Source organism: Notothenia rossii (genome assembly GCF_949606895.1).
Source record: "Notothenia rossii genome assembly, chromosome: 1".
NCBI classification, from domain to species: domain Eukaryota; kingdom Metazoa; phylum Chordata; class Actinopteri; order Perciformes; family Nototheniidae; genus Notothenia; species Notothenia rossii.
Genome location: NC_136912.1, coordinates 7,552,156 through 7,573,913, shown reverse-complemented (window position 1 = coordinate 7,573,913; position 21,758 = coordinate 7,552,156). Strand labels below are relative to the sequence as shown.

Below are 21,758 nucleotides of genomic sequence, written 5' to 3'. Positions count from 1 at the left end.
CAGCCAGAAACTGTTGAGCATGTTTTACTGCTTTGCAGGAAATATAGTACTCAGAGAAATGTGTTTTTCCAGACACTGAAGAAAGCAAAATTATATGACTTGTCGCTATCAGGACTGTTAGGGAAAACATCAGGCAATATATATTGTGAGACTATTAAGTTTCTAAGAGAAATCGATACATTTAAAATAATCCTAGAGTTTTGGTTCTTTGTTTTGTTTTGTTTCTTTTGTTTTCTTGTTTTCTGCTTAGTCTCTTGTCCACACTCCAGTCCAGTTGGTGGCGGTAATGCACCTACAAGTTGGTTTGTCAACCGCCAATAAACACGAAAGAAGAAGAAGGAGAAGTAGGTAGAGTTCCCTGTGACGGTTCCACGCAGATCATTTGGTGTTAGTTGAGCTCTCTGTTTGTGTTAAGACTCCTCTGCCGATTAAAACTATCAAACTACCGGAACATTTAGCACCAGAAACAGCTAACACCGTCGGCAACCGGAACGGAAACTCTCCGGTGATGAAACGGCATTAGGACGACCGTAACTTTGGTGAGTTTGGTGTCTAAAAAGTTGTTTGACTACATTTTTAACAACATTACCAACTGCAGTGTGGAAGTAACATTCACTCAAGCACTGTTCTTAAGTACACATATGAAGTACTTCTTGAGTATTTCCTTTAAGTGCCACTTTATACTAATACTCCAAGACAATTTAAAGGGAAATATTGTAGTTTTTACTTCACTACTTTAATGTTTAAGCTTAGGTTAGTAGTACCAGAGTGTAGGAATACTCTGTTAAAGTAAAAGTCCTGCATTCAAAATGTTGCAGTAGAACTACTAAGAAATACTCAATTAAAGGACAAGTCTACTTGAGTGAATGTACTTAGGCACTTTACATCACTGGTAACTAAGTACATTTACTCTTTACTTTATCTTTAATACAACTTTAAATTACATTTAAAGGGGAATTGTTGTACTTTTTACTCAACTTTATTTGTTTGACAGGTAAAGTCATATTTCAGATTGATGAATATCAATGTTCTAAGAATACTGAGGGGTGAAGTATTTTCTTTTTAAGCTAAATAAACATTTTAAACCCCTTTTTGGATCAGCTATATATAAATAGTACAACTGACTGGGAACATTTGCACTTTGACTACTTTCTAATACTTAAAGTACATTTAGGTTATAATAACAACCAAGACTTCGACTTCGGAAGGTTTTGAATGCAACACTATTACTTGTAGAGGAGTATTTTCACTTAAGTATAGAATCTGAATACTTCTTCCACCACTGTAAAATATTCTCAAACAATCCGTAATGTTTGTTCATTTGGTTAAAGTACATAGGGTAATTAATTCTGAATGTACGTTTTTTTTTCAGGGGTGTTTACACATATAGCCAAGTGTATTTATACTTTTTTACTTTGTGTATATCTGCAGTCTGTGGTCCAAACACTTCTCCAGCAGTGGCTGTGGTTGTCAGGCCGTCCAGCTGGCCTCTTTTGTTGCAGCCTCACAAACTGATTAGCATGCACCGTCCCTTCGGAGCATCTGTCCCCACAGACGCTGCTATTGTTCCCCATTTGAAACTTGAAATTTGGCCCTTTTTTGTGTGCAACTGTCCACTCATTTTAAAAGCTTATAGACACCCCTTCTCCACACGCACACGTTGACCTAAAACCTGGAGAAAGTTCAGTCTGAGTGGATTAAAGCTGACATAAAGGAGAGGGTCCCAGTTCAAGCTGTCAATCAGAACTGGGTGATATGGGTGAAATCAGTATGACAATATGAATATATTGTTTAATGCTGTTTTTATAGTGGGTTGCCTTGCCTGTTAAAACCCCACATCAGCTAAATGTTATTAAATATAAGATTACGTTTCTGGGTAACAAAGGAACTGTTTATCCTTTTTAAACCTTAATATATGATATCCCCTTTGTTAAGGACATCATCTACTAAGAGAAAATGATCACAATATGAGATACATTATAATTTGTGTGGCTTACAACCTCTAATACAACATCTATTGAAGGAACCCATGTGGAAAGTTAACAGCATTTGAAAAAAGTTTTACCGTTATGCATGATTTGACACAAGATCATTAATTTTAACAGCTAAAATGTGTCAAAAATATCACTGGAAGCTGCTTTACTGATAACAATAATTTGCCTATCCTATCCTTTTCTGATTGTTTAGGGAGTTATTTAGGGATAACAATGTTCAGTATACCATGTTTGGCTATTTTAGAACATAGTGTAGGACCAAATAAGGGATAAAAATAGCAACTTATAGTAATTGGATGATAAAATATTCAGGTGGCTGCTAGAATTACTTCCTTCAGCAGCCACATGGTCATACATTTGGATGGTAGATTCGTGGCAGTTGGATAAAAAAGTTAGTTTCAAAACCTGGACCTTATATTTTAATGTGATTATGATGATTTTAATACTTTTATGATATCGATCTTTCTTTAAATCGCCAAAGTGCTGCATTACGTCTTTAATCTTTAATTCAAAGATTGATGAGTAACCCAGTTTTGTTAATCTGGATAGATGTGTCCCAATTTAGGTCGTTACTCATGTGAAATAATGTGTTTAAACTGTTTACACGGAGCAGTAATGGGACCAGACTATTGCCTTAATCTGCTCTTAATTGAATTATTAGTGCACACTGATTGTATTGTCCCTCCAACCAACACACACACACACACACACACACACACACACACACACACACACACACACACACACACACACACACACACACACACACCCCCTCCGCCTGTGATGGAGACAGTTTGATTAGCTTCCCCCAGACACTTCACAGCCACAGACTTTATCTGTGTGTGTTGTCATGGTTAACTGGGTTGTGTGTGGGTGTGTGTGTTGCGCTGGGGGTTTCCACTTCAGGGCAGGTGTGAAAAGTTTAACTCACCCGGCTGATGATGCCCTTTCAGTGAGAAACTGCTCTGTATTTGGTAGGTTGTAGGTCAGTTAATGTTGGAATGAACTCATTTCCAGGTGTATATCAGTATGTAGTGTCTCTACTTGGACATGTCTCCATGCTTTAATGTTCAAAAAGCTCTCTATTGTTCTCATACTACCTGTGCTGCAGCACCTCTTTTCACCCTCTGTCTGAAACCAGAGCCCAGTCTGCTCTGATTGGTTAGCTGGCCGGCTCTGTTGTGATTGGTCAACCGCTTAGAGATGTCCCGCCCCTTAGCCTATCACGTACAATGTGTTGGAGCGCTAGCCAATAGAAGCGTGAGTGTTGCGTAGTGATGTCACTGTCCAATTAAGGCGTTTCAGTGTGGTGTGCAGACCGTTTGCATGCACCAAAACCTACAGGAAAAGGGAAAACCCCAAAGAGCATAATAGGGCCCCTTTAATTCTGAATTGAGGTTATTATCCCAAAGTTGCCTCATGTTGTGTTGAGCTACAGCGATGGAGTAACTGTGTAAAAGTATCTCAGTAATCTGGAGGTGTTGGGAAGGGGAGAAACCTTGCAATCCAATAGCAGCTTCAATCAACATGAGTTATTTAGTGTAAACTATCCCTTTGTTTGTTAGAAGACTTGTTTTCAAGTGTACAAATGTAAAATGTGTAACAGCTATCTGCAGAGGCATTGATTGTTTATGGTTAATCATGAAGTCAGTATATGATCAGGAACCAGTAGGATGTATAGCTGTGTGTTTAGAGTGATCTCATTGCATTGCAGTTGGAAAGGTTTCAGGTCGTTATCTTCTCCTCTGAAGTTAACCGGCTCCGGAGCATAGGTTAGGTTACCATGGTGATTTACACCGCCTGTAAGTGAGCCAGCTCTGTGATACCGGAAAAGTTGAGATAAGACCAAACAAAGATGGCTGCTTGACCCACTTTATTCCCCCTCGTGGTGCAGGCCTCAGGGGATGAGAGAGCCTTGTTGTTTACCTGTTTACCTTGCCTCTCTAAATAAATAGCTCTCAGAGTGTACCCCCATTCTGCCTCTGTGTGGTTACCTGTCAAAGGGTCCTTTAACATATTAAGGCTTTTATTCAGGGCTATAAAGTCACTTTTGCAGATTTCTGTTATTTTCTCTGTTGCATTGAGAGTTGTGAGTTTGTTGTCATGCTATTATTGATTTCAAAAACCTGTTTCTCTGTAGCGCAGGCTCTGTTTGTATCAGAGTATTTTTTATTTAACTTATCTTTCAAATGTATAAGCCCTAACTATTGCTACTCGAGAATACAGACATAAATAAGCCTCTCTGGCTCGCTCAGGTTTTCAGATCATTGATATTACATTACATCTTTCTTTTATCCAAAGCGACTTACATACTCAATACTGTGGACAATCCCCACAGGAGCAATTTGGGGTGAAGTGTCTCAGGGACACAAGGACATGCTGACTGCAGTGGGGTTTGAACCTGTGCTCCCCTGATCCCAACACCAACGCACTGCGCCACACGCCTCCATAATATAATAATAATAGATTTATTTGTTAGCGCTTTTACAGGTGCTCAAAGTCGCTTTTACAGAGATAGTGAAAAGAACAACAAATAAATATCGTTAAAGACAAATAAAAATCAAGCAATACAAAAATAATCACACATTAAATAGGGATGTCCAGATCATCTTTTTTTGCTCCCGATCCGATTCCGATCATTTGATTTTGACAATTAGCCGATACCGATTTTTCCCGATCCGATCTTTATGCAATGCATTAAGAGAAAAAAAAGCATTCAAGTTTTCCCTTAAGGTTATTTTTTTATTTAAATTGGATATTCTATCCAACATGGATATAGCTTCTTTCTTTCACAGCAGCATTGGATCAGTTCAGTTGTGCAGCATTGGATCAAAACAAAATAAAGCTTTCAGTACTCGTTAGCTTACTGCTACAATTAGACACTGCGCCCTGCCCACTCTGTTGCCAGATTTGAGAGAAATAAGCAACCAGGTCTATGAAAACAAGCCCCAAAGAAGCAACACATACATGATGTTGTGTAATTTGAAACCAAAACTAAGGCCTCAGGATGACTTTAAGACTTGAACATGGGCATTTTTGTTTTGTAACAATTAATAAAAAAAAAAAAAAGTATTTAAAAAAAAAAAAAAAAAAAAAAAATCCCGATCCCCAATTTTTTTCTTCCGATCTTTTGAAAATCACGTGATCGGCTCCGATCCCCGATCACGTGATCGGATCGGGACATCTCTAACATTAAATAATACGCTCGTCAAATAAAGCCATCAACTAATCTACAGACTGTAATTACGACAATGGAAAGAGAAAGTAAATCAATAATTAAATAAATAACATAAAAATAATCTGATTATTGAGAACATATTAAGAATATGAACATTTATAAAAATAAAATATACAATGTATATTAATATATTAAATTAAAAACCATAGGAACATACACACGGTCATAAGCTAATCAAATAAAATGTGCACTCATAATGTCTTTTTGATACACCTTGTATTATTTTATATAATGACTTTAAATAAAAGTAAATAAAAAATTGCTTGTATTGAAGACAAAAACACACAGACGCAGTTATGATTGACATGTGCTAATATTATTTCTACTGCAAAAATATTATATTTATTACATTTTTCTTATATATTTTGTCCACATATTTTTACTTTCGGCCGTATTTTATGTCTTAGATTCTTTTTTTAAATGAATAATAACATGAAAATAAATATTTAATGGTAAATCAAATCATCATCAAATACACAAACAGATATATGATACAGTTACATCTGCAGATATTATTTTCTACCACAAATATATGTCATTGTATTCATTAAACGTTAGTTATATTTGATCATTGGTTCGTTTTTTTCGATGGCACCTTAGATCTAAGATTAACTTCCCTGTAATTGTTGTGTCTATGATAATAAATAAAAACCAGATTTACATGTAGCCATGGTGATGTTCATAAGCTGTGTGGAGCTCCTCGTGTCCACGCAGCTCTGTGTAGTTCACCACAAAACATGAGATCTGAGTCACAAGCGAGGGATAAAATCAGCTTTGAACATTGACGGGTGATTCACCTCCATGTCGGACTTGGGCGGGGAAGGCGTTGGGTCTTCATCACGAGAGGGAAAGGGACTACAAAGAGCGGTTGTTGCAGAGGAGTGAAGTCACTTTAGAAGTGGTCCTCTCTATCTGGGCTCCAGTTTCAGGCGCTGAATGGCTCTCTGTCCCTCGGCTGTTCACTGGCTGTATTCATAAGCTCCGGTCATGATGGAGCGCTGAGGCTCTTCTCATGATACACCTCTTTCACCCCGCTGAACCCCACAGACTCCCAACATGCCGCAGGGCTTCCCCCCCAGGAAATGGGTCAGAGGAGGAGGGAAGCATCGGTCTATAAACAGCACTGAACTACAGTCTGGGCAGAGGTTAGCCACATGTTGTGTCGCAGACAAAGAGTCAAATCACCCTCTGAGGAATCTTTGTTTTAACCCATAAACTACATATATGCAGTGGAGGAAACAAGTATTTGATCCCTTGCAGATTTGGTAAGTTATACTTATTTCCCACTGTTAAATGCAAATCAATTGTTATCTTTGAATTTCTGGATTTTCTTTTTGATATTCTTACTCTCACTGTTCTGCCCACCTTAAGTCAGAAGTGTAAGAGTTTGGCTGGCTGTTTAATCTGTTACATTACATACATACTCAATACTGTGGGCAATCCCCACAGGAGCAATTTTGGGTGAAGTGTCTCAGGGACACAACGACATGCTGACTGCAGTGGGGTTTGAACCTGTGACCCCCTGATCCCAACACCAACGCACAACCCACTGCGCCACATGCCTCATGTTCACACTGAGACAGTACAACACATCGAGAACAGTACACTCACTGTTAAAATGAACCTATAGACTGTTAATGTATTTGTAAGTGGGCAAACTTACACAATCTGCAAGGGATCAAATACTTATTTCCTCCACTGTATACAACCAGTGATATGTGTGGCTGTTGAGTCTACCAATCACACATTTCATAGCATCGATCTCTACCAGCGGCAGTCAACATGTCAACAAGTATCCTCCTCCAAATTGCTCTATAGGAATGTTTTAGAAGTGTATTTGAGTCGCTTTGGATCAAAAGTGCCAGCTACATGCATGTAATGAGGAGCTCAGGCCGTTTCTACACTGTAGCTTTGTGCATATGGCAATAAAACCTTTGAATTGAATTTGAATGTAATGTAATATGATAGGCGTGTGGTGCAGTGAGTTGTGCGTTGGTGTTCGAATCAGGGGGTCAAAGGTTCAATAAGTGAGTCATGTAAGTTGCTTTGGATAAAAGCGTCTAACAAGTGACATGTAATATAACACAGATATACAGAGGTTAAATACAAAGATAGCTGAGCATCATATTTTTCTAAGCTAACTTGTGGTAGAAGAAGTGTTCGGGGCCTTTACTTGAAGATCCAGTGGCTGGGATTTATTGGCAAAAGTGGTCCCTTTGGATTCACACCTAATAGTCCGCTCTCTGGTGCGCACCAGACGACAGTTCGTTACATTGTTTCATTTTTCAGAAGGTTCGGTTTGCGTTCACACGGGCAAAACTCAAACGGAATATAAACTTTAAACACAAGTCATGTGCTCGGAAATGCTGTTCAACCATTGGTCAGACATTAAGGGGGTAAAAACGCAAATCCCAGCAGTTTCTACCCGAGCCTTCGCCATGGAGCATCGGCACTTTCGGCAGGTTATTCTCATGCTGCTGTTAATCTGGAGATCAACAGACACTAGCGGCTCGCGCATAGGATTATATAATCAGACAACGTCCGTTAAAAAGCATTATAACACGTATAATGAGACGTTCTGCAGTAAGGAGGGGCGTTTCACCGACGACAGGTGTTCTTACTTTTATGTAGCTGACGGAGAATTTTTACTTTACACGACACTGTTCAACACTTAATTCTGCTTCACTCTTTAACTAAACAACCGCAGATGTCTTGAAAGACTCTTTCGCTAAAGATGTTGAAGACATCCACGTTCTTGTGACACGTAAATACTAAGCTTCCTATGTTTTGGTGCGGACTGCGTTCACATCAGCAATGAACCGCTCCAGAGTTCGCAAGCAAGCGCTCCGAGACCACCTCTTTTAGGCGGACCAGCGTCCGGTTGTTTAGTTCACTTAAGAGGTCTCGGACTGTGTTCACACCGACCCAAATGAACCGCACCAAGCGGCTAAACGCACCAGGGTTCGATTCAACCGGACTATACAAGGCAGATGTGAACGCACCGAATCATTGTCTTTTTGTTGTTGACTTGTTGTTCTACTGCCAAGTACGTTCATTTACAGTAGACAAATCCTGACGCATCTAATCTTGTGATCAGTCTAGCTACTTGGTGATGATATAATCAACCATCTGTAAACGTAGTTCCTGTTGACGTTCAGTAACAACTAAAAAGGCATTTTGACTTGATTACTTAGAAAACGTGATGATGAAAGGTTTCTGGGTAGATGTGTCCTTCAGGTTAAATGAGGCCAAGTTTGTTTCAGCACATGGTAACACAGAATCATGATTATCATCTTCACCATCTCTTCTTCAAACAACACCCTGACACTAATTCTTGGCACGGCTTGTGTTTCCTGTTGTTAGACTTTTAGATGTTATCTCAGATGTCTGTTAACCGCTTCAGAGTGGAGACTTGTTGCTGCTGAGGGGACGGTTTGAGTGGGGGTGTTGTAGAAGAAGCTGCTTGGAAGTAGGCTAATGAAATGTCAGGAACTTAGTGTTCATGAAGGTCTGCAGAGATGATAATCAAAAGGTCAACTCGAGTTGCAGATGCTTTCCCTCTGACTCTTAAATATCTAACACGATTCAACATCTGTAATCTCCAAATTTGAACCACAACCTTTAACTAACCCATTTCATTCTCGGCATTCAGTTTGATTAAATATTCAAGTTTATCCAGCCAATCTTTTTCATTTGAAAAGGATGATGTCTTTAAGCTGAGTGTCATTTAGGGAATGTTTTGTGCGTGAGGTTTTCTTCTGATAAAATTACATTTTCTATTAAAATATTGTTAGATATGAAACATCCTGTTTACCGTTCTTCTTCTTGAATTCATCAGTTTGTCTCAATAATAAAGAGGCTGACCACACTTCTGTAGAAACCAGCACACATCTGGAGACATCTAGTCCATGTAATCGTGCGTTGGTGTTCACTAGTTGATATTTCTGTATGTTTTGAGGTCAAAATACAACATCTTTACACGAAAACATGTTCAGTGAAATGCTTCTTGCTGAAAAAGACAAGCAGATGTAAATGTGCCTTTTTGAAATGTTACAGAAAAGCAGAACGACTATCTGGGAAGTTGCAGCTAATGTCTAAAATGATGGTTTTTCAAATATTCCCAAAAGAAGATGTTTTGTGGTGGTCAGGTCGGTGTATAGAATTTAAAGTCAGAGATGCACATTGCTTGGAAAGACATTGTGGTCATAAGTCTTTTTCATTAGACTTTTTAAAGGTTTTTCTTGACTAAAAGGCCTCAAACAAATTAAGCCTTTCGATGAATAGAAGCCAAACACTTAGTTTTGCGCCTGTGTTAATCTGAGTTGAAGTGGAAGTGATTGAATAACATAGTTTTAGTGCAAATGCATCTGTTTGGGATGTAGTGAGTTCACAACAAGATGAATTCGACTTGCATTGTACTGCATAAGTTGTGTGAGAGTTCATAGACCGATTTACTACAATTACGGCGCATTTCCACTGCGGCGCGTAACATGGTTTAAGCGTGCCTTGCCAAACCCGGTCCGTTTTTTAAATTCCATGTTTTCGGCTAAGCTAACGCAGTATATGCTCCGACCGTCCACACTCACAACAACGGCCTACAGACATAAATAAAGCAGCGACTGTACTCGCCATGACACAGACAGTCTGTGGTTTGTACTTGTTTAACTTTTCTCTAGTTTCTGAACAGACATGAGGAGCTTTGAGTGCTAACAGCTGATGTTGATTTTCTGTGTTTCGCATTGAAGATGACGTCACGGCCCCGCCTACACTGCGTTACTATAGTTACTTCCCCAGCTACTAAACTGTAATGGAAACGCAGTATAAAGTGAGCCTGGCCCACCAAGTCCTAACTATACCGTACTAAGCCGAGCGAGGCCCTGCAGTGGAAATGCGCCATTAGATTCCTCGTTCACCTTATACACATGCGCTGCAAACAAAGGTTTCTTCAAGAATTGAAGGTAACATTGGGTATGTTTGTTATTACAATTTTCAAAAGGAGTTTTCTGGGTTTATTCCTTTGAAACCTGCTATTTGACCCTCCATTAAGAAAAGGATCCTTAATGGAGGGCCTCCTATTTAAAAAAAAAAAAAAAAAAAAACGGGGATTTCTACCAGTTGAGTATTATGACCCTCTAACGAGAAACACTCGCCAACACCAGAATATATGAAAGTCAATTTATCTGAACCCTAAACCCTCTTTGGTTTCCAACAGGTTAATTCGTCACCACAGCGTGAATCCCTCGTGGGTTTTTAGTGACGTTAGGTCCTGTTAGGCCTCTGGACATCAGAGTTGTGCGTCTGAGTGACACTCGGCTTGTTTTTATTCACGGTACAAAGCATCATAACATCAGTCCCAGTGTGACGCTGTGAGTCACCCCGTCATGAACACTCTCTTCACAACGCTGCTCAGTGTCCGGCAGTGAATTCAGACATTGTCTGCAGCACAGACCCAACACAAAGAGTGTGTGGGTGTATTGTAGGAACCAATGAATGATGGTGTGTTGAAGACTCTATGTGTTAAGAGTTATTTCCATTTTAAATGTAAGACACAAAGTGAAGCTTTCTCTGTAAAGTTCAACTTTATCTTAATAAGTACTTCAAGAATTATAAACATGTTTTTCTACAAAACCCCTTTTTCATTCAACACAAGAAGCCAAAGATCGTACGCTTTATTCAAACATCACAGCTGAAAAAAGTACTTTCTCTGCATAAAACCGCCTTAAATGGCTATTTAAATGTGGAATTATGGGCTTAAATGTGTAAATCTGACCAGATATTTGGTGGTTTTAATATCAGGCACAAAGAACTCATTTAGCTGAGGTCCGGATCACACTACAAAGACAGTATGGTTGTATTGTAGCAGGACATAATAGTGTGGTGTTGCAGCCTCTACATGTGTTTGTTTGTATGAAAGTCTGAACATTGTTTTTATATTTTAAATGAAATATCCCCGGTGTCAAAAAGCACTTTTTCCAAACTCATTTTTTACTCAACAAAAGAAGTCAAAGATCTAACATTTCAGATGTTATTTTAACATACTGGCAACAACAAAAATAATAACTTTGCCTGCATACAATGTTCTCAAATTGCTATTCAAATGAGCAATAATGTGATGAATGTGTAAATCTGAGCAGATATTTGATGTCTTTGATATCAGGCACTATGAACACATTGTGCTGGGGTCCAGATCCCCAGTATAAAGACTTGGTTGTATTGCCGTACCAAATAAAAGTGTGTGTTTTCTTGTCTCATAGCTTATTTAAATTGTAAATCCCAAGTGATTCCTACTCTGAAAACTGCATAGTCAAAAGTTCTTCTTCTTCTTCTGTCTGCAGGTGATGTGTGTAGCGGTGCTGATGGAGACGCTCTGAGGGTGACACTGGGAAAGTCCTCACCCTTCCTCCTTCTTCCTCACTCTTCCTCACCCTTCCTCCCGCTGAAAGGCTGCACACATGTTTTCTCTCGGTCAGGAAAACATCCCCTCCTCCCCGGCCTCCACCAAAGGACCAGTGAAATATGGAGAGCTCATTGTTCTGGGGTAAGAAGCTTTCTCTGCTGCGGTTTTAAAACGTCTGAATCATCGACGCCCCCGAGCTGTTCTGGTTCTGCCGGTTTGAGCCCTCAACAATGTGCACTTTACTGCTGACCATTTCATTTAGTGGAGAACAGCTTCTGTTTTTACATCTGGCTCCTACTTCACAGTTCACAAAGTAAAGTGTCAGTATTCAAATCAGATTGTACATAAGTGTTCATAATTCATTATATCCACATTACTTAAAAAAAGATTGTGATATAATCCATATTGCTCGGCTCTATTTAAGATAGTTCTACTGTATACGACAGTTAACACCTGCTTTACGAGACCCACCAATGGAATAGAATAGATAAGAGTAAATCTTTATCCTCCACCAGGATGGACATTTGTATTTGTAATCATCCCGGCTACAGATGGGAGTAATCTGCTGTACCTTAATGTGTGAGTAACCTGTGAACATCCAGAGGGACTACGCTTTATTCACGACAGTTTAACAGAGATTTACAAACACTACCATGTCATAGGGCAGGGGTGTCCAAACTACGGCCCGGGGGCCAAATGCGGCCCACAGACCATTTTGAATCGGCCCTCAGCTAATTAAAAAAGTATAATGTTATACGTCCCACAAATGAAACTTGTGCTTGTCTTGTACTTCTTAAATATATCTGTACACATATATTACACAGTAGTATTCATGTGTTAATAAAACCACTTTTCGAATTAATTCATTCGATTAAAGTTGGAAACATTTTCTAACATATCTTAGTTGATAAGTAAAAAGCCCAATGAGTTATTTACAAGCTTGAAATAGACCCTTCCTATTTCTCCTTATTGTAATCAATGTGAGGCTTCTGCTTTAAGGGATGAACTGCCAACGCTCACATACTTTACCTACATTTGATTGATTTTGCTAACTTATAACTGAACGTATGAGGCAATATACCTCTAGTGAGCAGCCCAGCCCTTCGTATATTTCTCTGTATGCGGCCCTCGGTGAAAAAAGTTTGGACACCCCTGTCATAGGGCTTACTACTTTTATACTTTCAAGGAAATTATAACACATTTTTTGGTAGTTTCTAGAAATGTTCTTCAAAAATGTTTATCATTCAACACAAGAAGCCCAATATTTTACAATTCAAATGTTGTTTTAACACAAGCATTGTAGTGGCGTTTTAATTTTATCCATACTCAAGCCACTGAGGGAACGGGTGAAGTAAGCTCGGACGCATGTTCAAGCAATGTCCATACGAGTGTATATCTTTCAATCCATCAATCCTTTTATTTTGTTGTCCACATAGCCTTTCTGTTACCATTCAGATATCAATACATGCACGTCAGTCACGCTGAATACAGACAGGTTTAACACACACAGCTCATATTGACACGGCTTCGGCCGACACGCTCGAAAACTGTTTGCTTCCGTCCCAAAACACCTGCACCTGATCACCCAGTGATTACATGTATACACACACACAAGTGAATACTCCATCTTGTGTAGAAAATTAATTAAACGTCCAGATAAAATACAAACAAAGACACATGCATTATGGCTCCAACAAGCATACATAAGCAGCCGGACCACAATGTGTATGGCTGCTTATGTACTGTATGAGCCTGTATACAATTGTCTTAAACGGTTTTGTTCATCAGTAGTTATGTGATTTAAGTCTCCAATTTGACCACATGTTTTATGACAGCTTATATGTTTGTGATCCGAGACACTACTATGAACACATGGGGTCCGGTCCTGAACATGTATTAAGGTGTGATACCCTGCTGTGTGAGGTCTAAGCACTTGAAGGAGAATGCCCACACTTTGCACAAGTTGCTTCAAATGTGCAAACCCTTTTAGTGCAGATAAGAATGTGTACACTGTGACATTTCTCCAGATAAAAAAGATTGAATAGATAACTTCATTTGATCTCAGTGGGACTTTAGTACAGTGTGAAATAGTTCAGAAGCTGTGCCTGGTCCAGCTTAACGTGTAGAAGCTCCACCGCAGAGAAGAATGCAGCTCACTTCCTGCCTGAAGGCCTTTCACTGCGGAATCAGAGAGACGTCAGGAGAGTTGTGGCTGCTGTGGTTTCAGACCTTTTGTTTGCTTTCGTATCACATGTGGAACCCAACAGTCTGGGAGACCATGTAACTGACAATTACACCGCTCGCAGGGTGTCATTTTAAAGAGACGCATAGTTTGTGAAAACAGAGGCAGTGGAGCCACAGTGGGTTTGTCTAAGAAAAGGAGGTGGGTGCACTTTATCTGAAACGCAGGAAGTTAGCATTATCCTGTGGAAGAATGGCTCCACTCAAATGTGTGTCTGACCTCAGGCTGGCTCTGCAGATAACCTCCAGACAAACACTCCTAATCAAACCTCCAACAGATTCATAGCTTTCATAGTTTTCCTTTTGACAATAATGTGCAAAACGTAGTTTACGTTTACCCACCAGGCTTCCTGTCTCCAGTGAAAGCTGCGAAATAATGTTTGGGAAATCTGCCTGTTAGGTGAGGGAGAAAGGGCCAGCACACGTTGGGGTTAGAAGAGCTTTGACACACATACAAACTTCCAATAGATTAAAAACAGATACAGAAATGGATTCTACTTTTCTGAAACGTGTAGCTTTTTTATTTGAAATAAGTATAAATTGGTTAAAGAATAGACGTATATCTACATGATGATACCTCACCTCAGGTTGGTTCAATGAACAGGTGGATGCTTTGGACGTGGAACACATCGTCTTGTTGTTCTTGGCTTGAGGGTTTTATAGCCAAGATTTGATAGTTACTCTGTGATTTGCTAAACGATGACTTTATCCCACCTCTGGTTAGCTGTCAGCATAACTCTGTATAGTTTAATGTCTTTTAGTAGATTTAAATGAACTTAATATGTGCTTTTACACATTTTAACTTGTTCACTTCCAGGTTCACTCAGTGCAGATCCTGTGTGATTCTAATCAGACGTTTCCCATGTTGTGTTCAGGTGTAATGGCTCTCTGCCAAACGGTGACAAGGGGAGGAGGAAAAGCCGCTTCGCTCTGTGTCGCAGGAACAAGGCCAACGGCGTGAAACCGAGCACCGTGCACTCCTCGTGCACGCCTCAGGCTGCCAAGGTGAGCGCTTTGAACTCAGGTAGAGAACATCAGGCACTATGACAGGGAACGCAGAGGACCTTTCAAAGTTCATAAAAGAAGACGGAGAGGGAATTCACGCTCTTGGATATTACTGATTTAATGTGTTTGTGTGGGGTACCTAGGGATGCATATCGTTGACTTTTTTACGATACCACTGAACGATACCGATACTCAACCGATACATATCGTGATACTTTGAAAATGTATCATCCCACAATTACTCCCATGAAGCGCTTTACGATATAGTTAACATGTCAAATGAATATTAAATTCAATTGTGGGACTTCTTGGACCTGTTAGTACTGAACAAACAATGAACAATACATTACAAATATGAAGAAAACCGATTATGGAATATCTTTTATAACACCCGCCATCAGGTGTGCCGCGTGAATAGCACATCTTGTCAATGCAAACAGACCGTTATAGCACCGTTATAATTAATGTTAAACCGGAGATTCGACTAGAGAACAAATAAATAATAGAATAAAGGTCATGAGATCTCGGCATTGCACAAACAAACAAATCTCATCTTTAAAATCAACATTTGCCTTCACTGGTGAGAGACACCAAATCCCATCACAGTTCATTTGTGGGACTTTTAACTTTCTAGTATTAAACAAACAATGAAAAATACATAAAATATGAAAAAAAACGATTATGCAATCTGATTTATAACACCCGCCATCACGGGCCACGGACTCACTTTAAAAAAAAAAAAATTGTAATTGTTTTTTTATCGGATCTGATTTTGGTACGGTATACCGTAGCCACCAGTAACCTGTATTTTGGTGATACCGGTATGCATCCCTAGGGGTACCTGCAATCTACTTATAATACATGGAAGCACTTTATTTTATTTACATTACAATCACAAAGTTGTAGTTTCCTGCCATATGAGTTTGATGGGTACTGTCAGATGGACCAAATCAAGACATTTCTAATTATTCCGTTTGTACCTCTCCTATAGTAGCAGTCATTAAGCATTAACTGCAATATAGCAGATGGTTACAAACATGTAAACGCTGATCTGTTCTGTTTCTGTTATGTTATCAGGATAAACAAGATTTTCTTTGCACTTTTGTTGCTCTGTTAAAGACTTACTGCATCATAAATAATCATAAATAAGATATGCTATCATTGAACAATAACAGGTATGTTTTTCATTTCTTAAATGCATTTTTAAAAGTGCCTCTCTTGTGTTTGTGCAGGCTGTGAGCAACAAGGAGCAGCACAGTATTTCCTACACTCTGTCCCGGGCACAGACGGTGGTGGTGGAGTACACGCAGGACGGCGGCACGGACATGTTCCAGGTCTGTAGCATCGACTGACTCTACCTGATGCTCCTGCAGATACACAGATCACAGACTAAATGTAGCCTCTCATGATCTATCTTTGTGTTTCTGGAAAGCTAAAAAAAGGATTACACAACTACCTACAAGTCAAACTGTATGCCTTTTCTATTCGTGATGCTTTTGTAATGTTGCACAATTTTTGGCTCTTGGCAGAATTTCCTTAACTCATGAAAGACCAAATAAAACTCGGAACCAAAAGTAAGAAACCACATTTGAGGAATTGGAAATTGAAATAGGAATCAACACGGCTTCAAAGAAATAGCTTTGAGAAAGATTCCAGATATTAATGTTAAGAAAAAGCCACGTTTACATTTGTCGTTGCTCAATAACTGACATCCGTTAAAAAGTTTGGTCAAATGTTTTATCCGAGGAACTGCAGATTCATTCTTTACCCAATATATCTTATGACTCAATATGTGAAGAATGAAAAACTGTTTAAGTTTTCTTTGACGACATCTTTACTGAAAGGGAGCTTGGAGGGACTATACTTTATCTACCGAGACAGTTGGGAAGTAGAGGCGAATTCATCCACTCACTGTCACAGTATACAAAGTACATGACACTATACAGAAGTATCTGCATCATTTTCATGTGCAGGTCTTTGAGCATCAGGAAAAGCTCAATATAAATCCCATGTATTGTTATTGTTATTATTATTATTATTATAAACCCTGTCTGTGCTTCATCACAGATTGGCCGCTCCACAGAGATTCCCATTGACTACGTGGTGACGGACACGCTGCCCGGGGGTCAGATCCAGGTGGACGGTCAGACGGTTCAGAGCACCATCTCCCGATTCGCCTGCCGCATCATCTGCCAGAGAGACGCTCCGTTCACCGCACGCATCTACGCCGCCGGCTTCGACTCCTCCAAGAACATCTTCCTCGGGGTAGGCTGCAGAAACTGGGGCAGCTAGAGGGGGATACTGCTCTGTGTCGATAAGACCGAAGTTGTTGCACTACATTTAATTTAACAGACATTTTTATAGGAACAAGGTCACTACTTCTTGTTGACACATTTTGTACCGTTGCACAGTACTTTGACCCCTAACCCATCACAGTAATATTATTTGCCCCTTTTTGTTTCTTTGTTTCTTTGTTTGTTCAGCTTGTAAAGCGGCCTTGGGTCCCTTGAAAGGCGCTATACAAATGTAATCTATTATTATTATTATTAGTTGTTACAGCAAAAGTACAGAGGAAAAAATGTGCTATTAAATAAGAGGCACACATACAATTATGAATATAGAAATGACACAAATTACAATTAAAGAAAAGTACAGATCCAGGTGGACAACAACAAGTACCAGCAACAGTTTTTTTTTAAATAAGTGTAGCATGTAGAAAGCAGAAGATGCTATGGAGAGGCGAAGTCCCTCCCCTTCCGGTGGACCTCCATTGGACCTTATTTCTGAAAAATTATGTTTTGAAGTCAATGGAGAGAGAAAGATTATCTTTCGATCCGATTTGAATTGTGCCACGAATTACACATATGATGTTTGACAATCTTAAAAAATCATTTCCATGTCAAAAAAGTCACAGTTTGTCGTAAAACTGTTGAAATATAAGAATATGAAAAATACGCAACTAGAAAGACTACAAATCCCAGAATCCCGGTCCCGCATGCTGGCTCTTACGGAACCGACTAACTCCCCTTGTGTCTATGTACAGCTCTCAACATGCGCAGACTTGGAGTGATTTTCACCTCTTTTAATACTTTGCGCCTCATTCTGAAAGAAAGAAGTGAAATGTGCTAACGTGGTGCGAGATGGGAGATGTAGTTCATTGAGCGGTTTCACACAAAAGAAGTGTGACACATTTTTATTTTGCAAAATTATCTTTTAAATTGACAAACATCATGTGTGTAATTCGTGGCACAATTCAAACGGGATCAAAAGATAAACTTTCTCTCTCCATTGACTTCAATACATACTTTTTCCGAGATAAGGTCCCATGGAGCTCCCCCGGAAAGGGAGGGGCTTCGCCTCTCTATGGATCATGTTATGTGTTCTGTGTAATAACAGGTCATATTTTGTAACTTTTTTCTCAGGAGAAAGCAGCTAAATGGAGGATGCAGGACGGTCACATGGACGGACTGACCACCAACGGGGTTCTGGTGATGCACCCCCGACAGGGCTTCACCCAGGGCTCCAAACCCGGCCTGTGGAGGGAGATCTCCGTCTGTGGAAACGTGTTCACGCTGAGGGAGACCAGGTCCTCTCAGCAGAGGGGCAAGATGGTGGGTGAGCCTTACTCTGCACGGGAGCTGTAGATTGTTTTTTGATGTAAACACATCAGTCAATGTTTTAAGGTAAACATTCAGTGTTTCTAACAAACATGTAGTTATTCATCCTGGCCCTTTGTCAGTGCATCGATATCTGTCTTTGCACATTACTGCCACCATCTGTGGATCATTAGAAATGCACCTGAGCAAAGTTGAGTTTGACTCGTGTAAATGAGCAACAATGGAAGCTTTAAGAAGGACATCATATCTTCCACTTCACACTTTAAGAGAACTGCTGTTTGACATGTAAACGAAATCATAACCATTAAGTTCAAGAAGATGTTTAAGAGGCAGGAAACCGCTCAAGCTTTCTTTCGTGACGATACAAAAAGCAATTCCAGCAACTGTTTCATATGTATATACTTTTATCAAATAGTTTTCAGAATTTCTTCCCTCATTTTATAACACCTATGTATTCTTTTTTTTTTTTCATTCATATTTTAAGTTGCATGCAGCAGTGTTACCCCAAAAAAATATCCTCGTGGACAACTAAGCATATTTTTCAAATCGTTTTTGATCCTATCGTATAGTCTCGTGTCTTGTCTTATGGTATCTTATCATGTTGTATCGTATCGTAGCGTATCTAATCTTGTCGTGTCATATTGCATCGTATCGTTGCATTTGTTGCATCAGATTATAGTATATCTAGTTGTGTCGTGTCATATCGAGTTGTTTATTGTGTCATATCGCTTCGTATTGTAGCATAACTTGTCTTGTCCTATCGTTGTATCGTGTCCTATCTCCTCTTATTCCGTCCTTATCTTATAAAAGACATTCCAATAGGACTCATGGTCACACTGTATATCTGCTCCTCTCTCTCCAGATGGAGCCTGAGTGTAACGAGCTGGTGGACGGCTCCCTGGTGGACCTGTGTGGAGCGACCCTGCTGTGGCGCACGGCGGAGGGCCTCGCCCACACCCCCACCGTCAAACACCTGGAGGCCCTGAGGCAGGAGCTGAACGCGGGGCGTCCGCAGTGCCCCGTGGGCCTCAACACGCTCGCCTTCCCCAGCATGCGGCGCAAAGACGTCCTGGACGAGAAGCAGCCGTGGGCCTACCTGCGCTGCGGACACGTGCACGGATACCACGGCTGGGGGGGCCGCCGCAACCCCGAGGTGGAGGCGGAGTGCCAGGAGAGAGAGTGCCCCATGTGCCGCACGAGGGGCCCCTACAAGCCCCTGTGGCTGGGCTGCGAGGCGGCTTTCTACCTGGACGCAGAGCCGCCCACACACACATTCATCCCCTGTGGACACGTGTGCTCGGCGAAGACGGCAGCGTACTGGAGTCAGATCCCGCTGCCGCACGGCACACACACCTTCCACTCTGCGTGCCCCTTCTGCATCGAGGCGCTCAGCGGGGAGGCCGGCTGCATCAGACTCATCTTCCAGAGCCCGCTGGACTAGAGACCCCTCAGACTGATTCGCTGAAGAAAAAGAGTGTCCTCGACCACCAATGAGAAATGGACTGTACTTGTATAGCGCTTCATCCAGTCTTTACGACCCCTCAAAGCGCTTTACAAGTTCATCTACATTCACCCATTCATACAGAGCACCTTTCTCTAGGAACTAACATTCTCACACACTCACTCACAACTCAGGGTTCAGTATCTGAGGGCAAGGATACATCGACATGTTGACTGCTCTGGCTGGGATCGAACCCACAACCTTCTGGTGGAAAGACGCCCGCTCTCCCTCGCAGCCACAGTCGCCCATAAATCCAGTTTAAAGTAGTTTGACTGTTGTGTAAACGAGCAATGAAAGAATATCCGTCTCTTCACACTTTAAGAGAATTATTGTTTAACATGTAAACTAAATAATAAGCATTAACTTCAAGAGGATGTTTAAGGACTAGAGACACCTCAGACTGCTTGTCTAAACAACAGAAAAACGAGTTCTTTCTATAACTTAATTTTGTATAACTTAATTTAACTTAATTTTTGAGCAATAGAAATACATGTATTGGGTTTTTGATTCAGGCTTTGTTGTCCTCCTCTGAAGTGGTGAATGTTCCTCCCTGGTCTAAACTGTAAATTGCAGTGAATGTATTCCCTGTAATTGTCACACTTTGCAAAATCATCCCGCAACAACCCTGCCTTATCTAAACAACAGAAGGCATAACCATGAGTCTGTTTGATCGCTTAATTTAACTTAATTTTGAGCAATATAAAAACATGTATTGGGTTTTTGATTCAGGCTTTGTTGTCCTGTTCAAGTGGTGAATGTTCTTCCCTGGACTAAACTGTGATGATTCCTCACACTCTGTAATGTCCTCGCCTTAAAGTACATGAAAGTTGAGGAACTGGCAGTTAATGTATTCCCTGTAATTGTTGCACTTTGCAAAATCATCCTGCCTTGTCTGAAAAACATAACCCTGATTCCTTTTGATAACTTAATTTAACTTTGAGCATTATAAATACTTGTATTGTTTTGATGCCTGCCCTCTTTGGAACGTGTATAATGATGCAGGCTTTGTTGTCCTCCTCTTAAGTGGTGAATGTTCTTCCCTGGACAAAACTGTGATAATTTGCCTCACTCTTTATTTATTCCTTGACCTCTTCAGTAATGTGTTTGTAAATCAATGCAATATCTAACAGCCTTAAAGAGAAATGAACACTAAGACACGGTTTGGTTTCATTGTCTTTGGTCTATTTGTAAGGCTTTTCTATGGGAAAAAGGGAAATGTAAACATGTTGGGGAATAAACTAATATTTCTGTATTTAATTATTGTGTGGGAAATCGAGTGAGCTTCCTCTGCAATGTGGTTTTCTAACTGAGTACAGCAATGATCCTAATCCCAGCTTTGTATCATAACACAAATATATTTCTTGTGACTTGAAAACACAAAGATTCAGACTGAGTTTTTAAACCAAATAAAATTACAATACAGACAAGAAATAAAAACATAAATGGCGCCATCGTGAGGCCAACCTCCCACTTGGAAATAAGAACCATTTAGTGGAGTAAATTCACCAGCTACCCTGCAGTATACCAAGTCATTCAAACTAGCTGCATCTTTACCAGCTTTGAGAACACTTTCATGATCAATCATTATAAAACATATCATATATATTATTCTGAAATGGACCAATCTGCAACATGACTACTTTTACTGTCGCTACTTTATATTTTGATGATAATACTTTTCTACTTTTACTCGATATTTTTCTAAAACCATTTAGTGCTTCACATAATAAAATACACAACGGCTGTATCCTGATATATGCTTAGG

The 21,758-nt window shown here is 40.1% G+C and overlaps 1 protein-coding gene across 1 annotated transcript; it reads left to right on the top strand.

Moving 5' to 3' along the window:
* The first annotated feature begins 309 nt into the window (after positions 1-309).
* Positions 310-21,250, top strand: LOC307040686 (E3 ubiquitin-protein ligase pellino homolog 1-like). The gene is made up of 7 exons (XM_079683793.1): positions 310-539; positions 11,568-11,770; positions 14,746-14,875; positions 16,108-16,209; positions 16,943-17,140; positions 18,298-18,486; positions 19,355-21,250. The coding sequence occupies exons 2-7, from the start codon at positions 11,685-11,687 to the stop codon at positions 19,931-19,933; spliced, it is 1,284 nt and encodes a 427-aa protein (XP_079539919.1). The 5' UTR covers positions 310-539; positions 11,568-11,684; the 3' UTR covers positions 19,934-21,250.
* Positions 21,251-21,758: the final 508 nt, after the last annotated feature.